Source organism: Rhodamnia argentea, chromosome 10, assembly GCF_020921035.1.
Source record: "Rhodamnia argentea isolate NSW1041297 chromosome 10, ASM2092103v1, whole genome shotgun sequence".
In the NCBI taxonomy this organism is placed as follows: Eukaryota; Viridiplantae; Streptophyta; class Magnoliopsida; order Myrtales; family Myrtaceae; genus Rhodamnia; species Rhodamnia argentea.
In genome coordinates, this window is record NC_063159.1 from 5,038,897 (window position 1) to 5,051,152 (window position 12,256).

Sequence of the window (12,256 nt, forward strand, 5' to 3'; positions counted from 1 at the left end):
ATTGACTAACAATCACTTTGAATTCATTGATATGATTAGCAATTGACGCACCTTCGCTCATCTTCAAATTAAATAGACGTCGCATCGGATAGACCTTGTCAATTACAGAAGGCTTCTCGTACATGTCTGAAAGGGCTTTCATCAAACCCGCAATGGTCTTTTCTTTGATGATATTAAACGCGATATTACGAGCCAACGCCAATCGAATAACAACCATCGCTCGTCTATCCAACAATTCCCAATCGGCTTGTTTCATCGTTCTTGGTTTCTCTCCAAATAAGGGCAAGTGCAACTTCATCTGATATAGATAGTCCTCAATCTGCATCTTCTAGAAACCAAAGTTCTTCCCCTTAAATCTGTCGATTTTCACTTTAACTTTTTTTGTCGCCATTGATTTGCTTCAACTCAAACAAGCCTAGCGCCGATACCAATTGTTACGTAGAACCAAATGATCAAACAATAAATAGACAGAACTAGAAAATAAATCCGACACCGGATGTATGTGGTTCGGTTGTAGAGACATACGTCCACGGGGAGAGCAAGAACGAATTTCTCTATAGATCAAGCGATACACGGAGATTACAAACCACACTCGAGTTACTCAAACACTCTCGGTGTTTCCCAAGCCCCAAATACATTCAATAACACACACAGTATTTAGCCCATCATTCCTAGCAAAATAATCTCTCAATCTCACAAAGGAAATTACATAAATCTAACCTCAAGATTTAATCGGTTTCGACACTTGAATTTTTTATGTAATTCCGCGAACAAAATGCACGAAGAAAACCCTTGCCAAGCACTCGACGAAAAACGGCGCTTCCGGATGCCTTCACCTCAACAATGGCACATCAAGCACTCAAAAAATAATTGGTGCTTCAAGTCTACGTGCTCATTAATTATCACTGACTCGTATAATGCATATATATATGTCAACATAAATTCCCTTGTCAAGTCCTCCTCAAAGTTGACTTCTACATGCAAAAGATTTCCAGGCAATTCCATCGGCCGTCCAAGATTGGATATCTTTTCTTTCCTTGGTTAACTTTTAAATGAAAAGATATTATTCGTGGATTTCAAAACAAATTTCGTCCAATCTTGATCTTATCTCCACATGAAAATAATATCCATCATATTTAAGATTTATCCTTTAATTCAAGATCAAGATATATTTACTTTCGAAATTCAGATTTTCGCATCGGGCTTAAACTCGAGACATATTTCAAACACATATTTTCTATTTCTTACTAGAGTTGGGAGTGAATTATGAGAGATTCTTATACTCTTCGTTTGTGCATTTTCAGGTTCATTTACATCGATATGTGCAAATGCCAAACAATGAACATCATAGGATATGCACATATCCAACTTTATTACTGCGATTTACCAAACAATTGATAGGATATGCCAAAATCCCTGGATTTTGTATCATATCATATCCAATCATATCCCGACTAGAAATAGAGACAACCAAATGCAGCCTAATGAGATGTAGCCCGGATAAAATTATCCCATAGGAGATGTGGGATAAAGGCAGATAGGATTTCTTATGTTCATTATATAAAAGCTATTTTTTCTCGAGTAACAAACTCACTAAATAATAAAATTAAAATAATAAATAAATATGAATAATATTGGAATTCTACTATTAAAAAGAAAACAAAAAATATTTTGTTTATTTATTCCCATATGTATCTATAAATTTTAGTTTCTTTCTACTCTATAAAATATATTTGAGCATATATGTTTACAACACACTTCATATCTATATTATTACATATTTTAGGTATGGTAGTATAGTTACTATTCAGTAAATTTTTTTATTAAAAATAATGGAATGGAATAAAAATAATTAAAAAAATAGATATGAAAGTAAAAAAAAAAATAAACACATAAAAATGAGTAGAAGAACCCAGATTTTAAAAAAATAAATTTGAACTTAAAAATAATCTTTCTAATTCTCGAAGAATGTGGGGTAGTGAAATTTCTCAAAAAAAAAAAAATAGAAATCTCCATTTCCTTGTCCCACGTACTACTGGTGCATGTTGAAGTTTCACAACTCCTTTATAGTTTTTTAGTTCATGTCAAACTCTATGAAAACGGCAAGAGAGCCGAAACTCTGTAACATTTGTGATTGAAGGTTAACGAAAATAGCGAGGAGGTAAAACTTTTTGTAATTACAAATGTGAATAATCACATTTTCTCTCTCTTGCTAGAGTTGGCAGTGAATTATGAGATATTCTTATAGTCAAACGTTTGAGCATTTTCAAGTTCATTTACATGACATGTATAAATACCACATAATGAACATCATATGATATGAGTATATCCTACTTTATTATTGCGATTCACCAAATAATTGATAGGATATGACAAAATCTTGGAATTTCATATCATATCCTATTCAATCTATCCTAGTTAGAAATCTAAACAACTAAATGCAGCTTAAGTGTTTGTCGAAATTTCATGAGTATAGGTACTTAAAGGGAATTGAATAAGATATTTTGAAAAAATAGAATGGATACAGGTTAAGTAAAAAGGGAAAATGACTCAATAATAGAAAGGTTGAATGACTAGGCGAGGCCATCGTGGCTATGGGCAAAGGCGGCCTCGCCCACGGTTGTGCCTCGCGAATCCAAACCATCACGAGGCACGGCCACGAGCCAAGATGACCATGGCCTCCCTAGCCGAGAGCGAGGCCACCTTCGCCCACGACTGTCAAGGCCATGGCGAGGCTGCCCTTGCCTAGATTTGGGGGAGGCCTACTTGCCCACGTTCGCGATGGCCTCGCCCAAAGGGAAGAAAAAAAAAGGAAATATAAATATAAATATAAATTTTTTTGAAGATATTAAAATATTTATCGAAAATTATCCATGTTAGCGCCGGCGACACTACGTTAGTGCTAGTTGGCCGTATTGACAAGGTTTAGGACTCAATTTGTAAAAAAAAAGGGGGGGGACTAAATTAATATAATTGTAATAGATTTATAACTTTTTTGATATTTTTTCTTGGGAAAATTTCAAAATAAGGGCATGATCAAGGGTATTTTTGTCATTTCATTTTTTGATTTTCTTTTCTATTTTTTTCCTTTGTTTCGTCGAGACCCTCGCCCGTTTTACGCTTTCCAAGGCAGTGTTCATCGTCTTCAACCTGGGCACTGTTCATCGTCTCTTTTACAGAGACACCCAGGACGCTCTTCTACAAAATGAAAAGAAGAATGAAACGGAACGAGGATTCTAGACACCTTACGGCGATAGACGGAAGTCGAATGCCGAATAAGAGTACTATGGCTCTATGAAGAGTACGGGAAAATTGAAATCGAGAGCGACCGGGAATTCCCGAACATCCGTTCCTTCACGGTAACGCCAAACATACGAAAAGGGGTAAGAGATTTGGAGGGTCGGAATCGCGATTCCATTCTAGCCCTGCCATCCAATCCCTTTGTCAAACATTTAGTTTCTTTCCCCATGTCTAAAAGGGTTCCTACACGTTCTTCCTCAAAAGAAGACTTAAGAAGAAAAGGGGAAAAAGGGAGAAGTTAATTGGGCTCGAAGCGTGTGCGATGCTCTTGGGAAGCCATCAAAATGGTCGCGAGCTTTTGTGGGGAAGCATATCGTGCTTTCACCTACCAACGGAGGATATGGTCGGTTCATGAAGCGATTCTCATCGTTCGCTTTTCCCCTTCCTCGTCGGATTTTTTTGTCTTAAGAGTAGAGAATTTGTCTTGGGACAGGGTTCAGATTTTTTTTGTTTGTCAACTCATGTTAGGCTGAAAATTGATTAGCTCTGGTGAGAAATTGAGGGTTTTTAAACAATTCTGTGAATCCTGGTTGTTTCTGTAAAAGAGACGATGAACAGTTCCCTGAGTCGAGACGATGAACAGTTCCCTGAGTCGAGACGATGAACAGTTCCCTGAGTCGAGACGATGAACAGTTCCCTGAGTCGAGACGATGAACAGTGCCTTGGAGAGGGTAAAACAGGAGAGGGTCTTGGCGAAACAAAGGAAAAAAAAATAAAAAATAAGAAAAAGGAAAATTAAAAAAGGAAATGACGAAAACAACCTTGACTAGGCCATCTTTTGAAACAAAAAGAACACTTTAAGCCTTTATTTGAAACGAAATTCACTTCAGGCCATTATTTGATAAAATGAGAAGACTTGAGACCTTTATTTGGAATTTTCCCTTTTTCTTTTAATAGATGTAACACACCGGGAATGGCTCAAACAAACTATTCAAGCGCATATAATAAAGCCCGCTACATGGCAGATAAGATACCCAATTTACTAATTTGTTCTTTCCTGGGGCCACCATCATGAACTTTTGAATTGCATAGCTACTTAATTGTTAAGATTACCGAAGACTTCGATCCTAAGGCTTTGTTTGGGAAGCGGAAGAAAATAGGACGACAAAATTATGGAGAAGCCGATAAATTCTATAATCTTTGGGAGTTTTTGCATCTATATTAGTAGCATAGAATAACGATGATGAATACCATTAAAATTTTGGAACTAGCGCAGTATGAAATATTTACCTCAAATTAATTTTCGTCTCACAAAAAAAAAATTCTAAAAAAGTACCCCATGAACATTTATCTCAAATTAATTTTTGTATCTAAAAAAAAAAAAGCAGTACCTCGATCCAAATTTATAATCAGCATTCTGTCCAATATCCTCTCACAATGGATATGGGTCAATGCACATGGCTGGCCATCGCAAGGATGATTTGTCATGGAGAATAACAGATCGGGCATGGAAAATCCATGCGTACAACATTTCATTGGAGGGTAGATTTGTGAGAGGATATCGATTTGGAATTTTTTTTTGCTAAATGAGGATTTATTTAGGTAAATGAGTTGCGATTTGAGATTTTTTATCAGACACGTATTTACTCGGGATAAATATGTCATGGAATATTTTTAAGGAATAAAAGTCACAAAAAATCGTAAATTATGTCTATTTTTTTTTTTATAGTCCGGGGTCCACCGGCCCCACCGGGCTTTGCCCGGTGTCCGGCTCGAGGGCCAACTAATGACTATACCTGAAGGAGGACCGGCCCAAAGAACCCACCACTGGGGCCCCCACTTAAACCACGGAGCGCGGTCAGGAGTTTTGAACCCTTAACCTTTCATGAGAGGAAGAAGGGTTCAAACTCAACCAACTACACCATGTGCGAGTGTGTATAAATTATGTCCGTTGTGGTACATTTATCTTAAACTTTCTTTTGGTAATGCCAAAAATCCCAAAATTATACATGTGTGACACATTTAGTCCAAGTTTTTTTTTTTACACTAAAAACCTCAAATTTTTACCCATACGACACATTTTACGCGAAATTGTTACTATTTGAAATAGAAAACCCCAATCCTATAGGCGTGTATCATAAATTTTGAGGTAAATGTGTCTTACGGATACGGATTTAACAACACCCTAAGTGAATTAAGATTTGACCCACATGGTGAGTCGAATCATGAGATTCATAATAAAAGGATTGTAAAGATTAAGATGGACTCATATGGTGGGTTAAATTATAAGATGACTCATCCTAACAGGGATTTGTCGGGAGAAAATACCTTATAAGAAAGGATCTTGAATTTAAATATCCCGTATAATAGTATAGACCGTGAAAGATCCTAACGAAAGGATTTTAAGGGTTAAGACCAACCCGTTTGGGCAATTGGGGTAAATGCGTCGCGGTATAAGATTGGGGGAATATCGATCGAGGAACAAATGAAACGGCGGAAAATACTCTCTACCCGCAATCGCAAGTATCGAATTCTGAAATCTGATTGGTCGTTGCGCGTGGAACCGCTCTTTAATGCCACGTGGACCTGAAGCCTATGTCGCGAAGCATCTGGGTCCTGGGACTCCCTGGGCCCCACACCGAGGAAACTATATGAACCCCGCCTAGTTCGATATCACTCGCTTCGTCTCTCTCTCTCTCTCTCTCTGCGCGCTCTCTTCGTTCGCTCGCTCTCGACGTCAGTCCGTCGTCAATCGGCCAGAGATTTCGACTCGAAGCAGCGTCGATCCTCGCCTGGCGCGAAGTTCAGAGGATGAAGATTCGGCTGTCGTTGATGATTCTGTACCTCATTTGCCTGTCAGCCCTAGGAGCCAAGAGGATCGACCCTTACAAGGTGAGACCATCCGCGGCCTTTTCTCTCGGTAACGCCCGCCCGATGATTAAGCTGTAGCCATGCGTAGTAGTTGGCCGATTTCAGAGCTGATTGTTTGAATTGTAGTGGGGATTGTGCGAGTAGCTCTTGTTTCAGTTTTGAGGGAAGAGAAAATGTTCTTCCTCAGGTGCGGGGACAGTTGAGCTTTTGCCGATGTCCATTTTGTGAGATGGGTCTAGTCGCCACAGGTGTGGCTTGATTTCGGAGGCACTAGGAGATTGGAGGACAGCTTGAGATGGCTGTGTTGGGAGGTCGATAGGCGGGGCTTTGTTGGTTGTGTTCATTTGCGCGATTAGATGATTGATTATGTGCATGGAAATGTCTTTATTTGGTATTTAAGGGTTAAGAGCACTCTTTGGTGATACAATTATATGTAAGATCACAGATGCGGTGTGGCAGCGATCTTAATTTTTCGATTTGTGGTAGGCTTGAGGGAAAATTTTCAGGCAGTATGAAATCTTCCTTTGGTGATAGCTCGAATTTGGTTTGGACAAAGGTTGATAGGTCCCTTTGGCGCAGGCAGTGTGAGAGGTGCCTAGTTTTGCTTCATAAATTCATCCAATTACAACATCTTAGTGTCATAATTGATCACAAAGACTATTAGCAGAAGGGCAATGATGTAGACATTGGCTACAGAGTTCATTTAAGAGGAAAAGGGTATAATGGGAGTTTGGGAGATGGTTCTGTGGAATGGCTTTTGCTTTCCGGTTGTTTTTTTTTTTTTTTTTTTTGATGACCCGGGGAATCCCCGCACGGCTGGCAGCCGGGGGTAAACCTTGGGGGCAACACGTGCTAGCCACCACACACGTGCCACCGGGTAAGTCACCCTGCGACGTCTACGAGATTCGAACACTCGACCTTTTGCGAGAGGAAGAGTACGCAAGCCAGCTGCGCCACCCAGGTGGGTGGTACCGGTTGTTGATATTGTCACTTTTTACTTCTTTTCTATAGCCTTTTAATGTTCTTCTGATACATAGAAGAAGGACCCCGTACACAGGTCAATTGCCGCTTAATGGTGGTAATGCTGCTTAATGGCAGTGACATGCTTTTGAGCTATAGTTCTGTAAGTTAATTTGAGATGAATGACTCAGAAGAAAGAAGCATCGGATATGACAAATCCTATCTGTTTGTTTTAGATGGTTTGTTTCGGATGTTCTTCTTGATCCTTAGTCCTAAAAGATTTATGCGGTTCTTTTCCAATACCATAATGGTAGAGTGCTTTTTTAATATGTCACGTTGTTACATTTTATACAATGTTTTTTCAGGTTCTCGGGGTTGAGAAAAATGCTAGTCAGCGGGAAATTCAGAAGGCCTTCCATAAGTGCGCTCTTCTTTAATTCTGTATCCTAATTCCTGATATTTTACTGTGCATTCTCCATTAAACAAACTTTTATTCCACATCAGTCCTGTTCTGCACTTAATACCGAGGTGGTATGAGTATGTATGATGATTGGTAGTTGGCTATGGCAGGGTTAATCTCTGAAACTAGGTGTATTATCAACGTTATGATGATCATGATTCCCTTCTTATTTGCATTTCTCGTTAAAAAAAGTACTTCTAGTTTTATCATCTATAGCCCTGACTCTCGCCGCTCCCCTAGCTGCATTTGTGGCTTTATACATACAATTTTTTAGAAGGTTGAACTTTTTGAGCCTTTCTTTCCTGGTAAAACTGGAAAGCCTTTGCTTTTCTTAATTATTCCTTGTTAGTTAATTGTTTAACTGCAATTTTACCTGGTGCTTCACTAAGAAGCAAATGTATGTGAGTTTCGGAGGTTAACATTTGTCTGATCCTAAAAAATCAGCTCTACTCATCATATGTTCGAGAAATCGGATTTTGTCTTTTATATTTTCTGACATCCTGTTAAAAAGGTTCTGAGAGAGCATTATTCAACTGTTGAGACTTCTTATTGACCATGTTCTCTCTCTTATATCTGGTGACATCCTGTAAAACGCGTTCTGTAAGAGCATTAATCTAAATATGGAGACTTCTTGTTGGCAATGTACTAACATTGGTATGTTACTTGAATGGACAATCATTATTTGGTCATTGATACTTTCAAAGTGCTTGACAAATGAGTGAAATTATTTTTCATATACTCAAACTTAATTTAAAATGGGGAGCATGATGCTCTTTTTCCTTTTTGAGGTCAACCCAGCCTATGCTAGTATTTATTCGGGATTAGACATGTGACCATGCGCAAACTTCTTATACATGTCAATAGTGATGTGGATAACCATCGCATATACTTATCCATACATACTTATCGTGTATATACAAAAGCTTTTAAACAAACTGCAATGAGGAGATGATAACAGAATGGAGTTCATTGCACATATAAAATGTGTCTTGAGGTGGTTAAACCTTATTAATTGTTGCATGTGGTTTTAACATGCCACAAATCTTAGTAGTTTGCAATTTTAACTGCCATGTGTAGAATGTAATTAGTTCTTGTTTCCTGTCACCTTCTATGTTCTAACGACCAACTTAGCATGTCCCTCCACCCCACCTCCGCAAAAGAAATAAAATTGTACTCATATATGCTGACTTGAGTATGTTGTATCGTTAATATTTTTCAGCTGGTATATGGATCTTTTGCAGGCTCTCTCTTCAGTATCACCCAGATAAGAACAAAAATAAAGGTGCCCAAGAAAAGTTCTCAGATATCAATAATGGTATGTTAAAAAACTTTCTGGCATTGTGCTTACTCTGCTCTTTCCTGAGGTGCATCATTTTCAAGTCCACAAACTTATTATGTCGAGCAAATCAAAGTATATCTTTAGGCATTTATTGGTTGTGCAAAGACAGTAGACTGAGATAAGTTCTCTCATATTGCTAGTGATTGTGATTTTGTTCCATTTTCTCTTGATTAGCCTATGAGATTTTGTCTGATGAAGAGAAGAGAAAGAATTATGATTTGTATGGAGATGAAAAGGGTAATCCTGGGTTTGATGCTGGCAATCCTGGTGGTCATGGTGGATACTCTTACGCTGGCAATCCTGGTGGCCATGGTGGATACTCTTACTTTACCAATGGTGGGCCAGGAGAAACTCATTTTTCTTTCAGACCAGGTGGATGGCAGAGCACGGGTGGCCAGGGAGCTTCCCAGGGCTCTTCATATCGATTTAGTGGTTCTGGTGATCGGAGCCCGTTTAACTTTGGTTTTGATGATATATTTGCCAGCATATTCGGTGGGGGTATGTTTGGTGGGGGTCAGTCTGGTGGTTTTGGATCAGCAAGGTCTCAGTCTGGGTCTAAAGGTCCATCAAAGAGTATTAGGAGCATAAATTCACTGGTGTTCAAGAAAGAAGTAGCGAATAAAGGAATGACTTGGCTTTTGCTATTTGAGACACCCACGTTGATGAATAATCGCGTGGAATCTGTAGTAGAGGAGGTCGGCCGTTGGTTGGAAGGAGTTGTGAAGGTAATTGAGGTTTTCTGTTTTTTGACATTTTTTTTCATCAATGATCTTCCAGTAATGAATTCTCAGTGTTAAAATGCTTCTTGTCTTTTAGGTCGGGCGCGTAAATTGTGAGAGCGAGCCTTCTTTTTGTAAGGACCTGGGGACTTATCCTCGCAAAGTGCCAAGGTTATTTGTTTATGCCTACAAGTATGGTGATAGCGGTTCTTTGGTGGAGTACAAAGGTGATCTTTTTGCAAATGATTTGGAAACTTTCTGCCATGAAAACTTGCCTCAATTTTCAAAACGAATAGACCTGAAGCATCTTGAGTTTTCCTTCGGTGATGGAGATAGCTTACCTGGGGTGATGCTTCTTACGTCCAAGAAAGATACTCCTGCCATCTGGCGTGCTCTTAGCGGCTTGTACCACAAGCGCTTCAATTTTTATGACTTGCAGGTAATGTAGGAAGTACAGTATAATTCTTCTGGATTGTTCTATCCATGGTAAATAGGTACTTGTATAAGCAATTGGTTGGTTAGGGAGGAAATCAGATGTTAATGTTACTCCTTTCATTGGCCAAATTGTTCCTGGCATTGCAGAAATGTTTTCTCTAGTCGGTAAGATTCTGAACCTTCTAAGTTTCTAAACTGGCTATGTAGTGAATCCTGTGATGTTTCATACAGGTTCATGATGTTTCTGATCCGGCTATTAAAAAATTAGGGATCAATGCTCTTCCAGCTATAGTTGGTTGGCTGAGTAACGGAGAGAAGCATACTTTGAAAGCAGGTATTTCTGTGAAAGACGTGAACTCTGCTATCAATGAATTAAGTGCCTTATTTGATGGTTTTGAGAGGAAGAACAAGAAATCAGATTCAAGTCGAGCTAGGAAGGCACAGACCGAGTCAGTGAATGAGCAGATACCCCTTCTGAAAGGTGCAAATTTTGATGACTTATGTGGACAAAGTTCTCCACTTTGCATCATTGGTGCATTCAGATCCTCGAGGGCAAGGAAAGAGTTGGAATCAATTCTATCCGTGGTATGAGAAATTTTTTCTTTCTACTAAGGAAATAAGCTTTGGTTTTGATATTATAGAATCGGAGATTAGGATAGATATTAAAAAAATTTGCAATAGGAAGGTACTATGTGCAATTGCGACTGTTAAAGTAAAGTACTTATAGACATGTATATTCCTTGGGATGGCTCTGGTAAACAATGCTGTATCCGAGCATCTGTGATTTGATGGCAGCAGAGATCTTTAAAGAATGATAACTTAGGTCTCATTGACAATTAATAGAATGACTTTTTCATACGTGTTATTTATCACCTATGTGATGATAAGGAAGCAACTCAATTCTTCTTTTTTTCCATGATTGGTGCTTCAGGTCTCTAAGAAGTCATTTTCAAGGAAACAGAGTCTGTCCAATGGAAACCGAGATTCCATCTCCTATGCCCTTTTGGATGCTAGCAAGCAGCCAGCTTTTCTAAATGCATTTGACAAGTCAGGATATAAATCATCTGATAAGGTACTTGTCGCCTACAAGCATCGAAAGGGGAAGTTTGCAATTTACGCAAAAGAGTTAGGCACGGAACAAGTGGAACAGTTTATTAGCTCAGTTCTCAGTGGAGATGTAACATTCACCAAGACGAGGCAGCCTCCGAAGCTCACATGAAATCCCTGATAGCTGTAAAAGTGAATTACAATTTAGGGATTCAGCTGAAAAGTTGGACTTTTACATGCTAAGGCATTGTATGACACTAACAATACTGTTAAACTCGCCACTAAGGTCCGGTTTCTAGGCTTCTGTACATAGTTAGAGGAGAAGGATGAGATCTTATCCTGGTCACGGTGGCTGCTCACATCCCACTCTTGTGGGAAGTGATCATGATTCGTCTACACGTAATTGCTAATTTAAATGATAGCAACCCTGGTTTATACGCTGTATATACAAACTTATGTGACTGCAATTTTGAAGTATTAGAAGATGAAACATTTTGGGTTTTTTTGTTGTTTAACATTTGGCTTCAATACATACTTGTTTGTGGGTTGCTATCCCATTTTTAGCTGGGATGGAAATCTGGAAGACTTGATCATGAGAATCAATTGTTCCAATCTTGAGGTTGTGCAGGAGCTCTGTCCTTGCGCAAGCACATCCGCATCTTCCTTTTTTTTTTTTTTTTGGTGACCTTCTGATGCTATTGACCAGAGTTGGAAGCACAATAAAGCTATTTTGCCACTTCCGCAATTTTAGTGCTCCTTTACTGTTCTATCTCCTTTTCTTCTCGTCCGTGCATCTTTTTTTTTTTTAAAGCTCCCTCTTCTTTTGCCTGTCAAATAAAGGTGCTACTCCTTTAATCAGGAAAGAGGCTCTAGAATGTATAAAATCTGGTCAGGAAGACCTAAAATTGTTTTCCTACTGGATGGTTCGACCAGTTGATGTTGACCTTAGGTTTATTCTTCTTACAGGGGAAAGATTATATCCGGGGCTACCTCTATCTTGCACAGAGACATGTTAAATTTCTTGAGGATTACGGCGCCTGCGGAAAGCAGTTCCTTGGAAAATTTATCGGGAAACTTGATCTAATTGGATCTCGATGATGATGTCGAAGCAAACACTTAAAAGCTTCTTTTACCATCCCGTGGTAATACGTATCTATCAAGAATCTTGTCGTCCTAGTGAGAATA

At 38.9% G+C, this 12,256-nt stretch overlaps 1 protein-coding gene across 1 annotated transcript; it reads left to right on the forward strand.

Moving 5' to 3' along the window:
- Positions 1-5,939: 5,939 nt before the first annotated feature.
- Positions 5,940-11,556, forward strand: LOC115745799 (dnaJ protein ERDJ3A). Its single transcript, XM_030681402.2, has 7 exons — positions 5,940-6,132; positions 7,437-7,492; positions 8,773-8,846; positions 9,045-9,595; positions 9,687-10,028; positions 10,256-10,609; positions 10,956-11,556. Exons 1-7 carry the CDS (start codon positions 6,052-6,054, stop codon positions 11,241-11,243), a joined length of 1,746 nt encoding a protein of 581 aa, XP_030537262.1. The 5' UTR covers positions 5,940-6,051; the 3' UTR covers positions 11,244-11,556.
- Positions 11,557-12,256: the final 700 nt, after the last annotated feature.

Coding starts and splice junctions, on each gene's coding strand:
- LOC115745799 (XM_030681402.2), top strand. CDS start 6,052: ATGAAGATTCGGCTGTCGTTGATGATTCTGTACCTCATTTGCCTGTCA. Junction 8,847..9,044: donor GTTCTCAGATATCAATAATG/GTATGTTAAAAA, acceptor TCTCTTGATTAG/CCTATGAGATTTTGTCTGAT. Junction 10,610..10,955: donor TGGAATCAATTCTATCCGTG/GTATGAGAAATT, acceptor TTGGTGCTTCAG/GTCTCTAAGAAGTCATTTTC.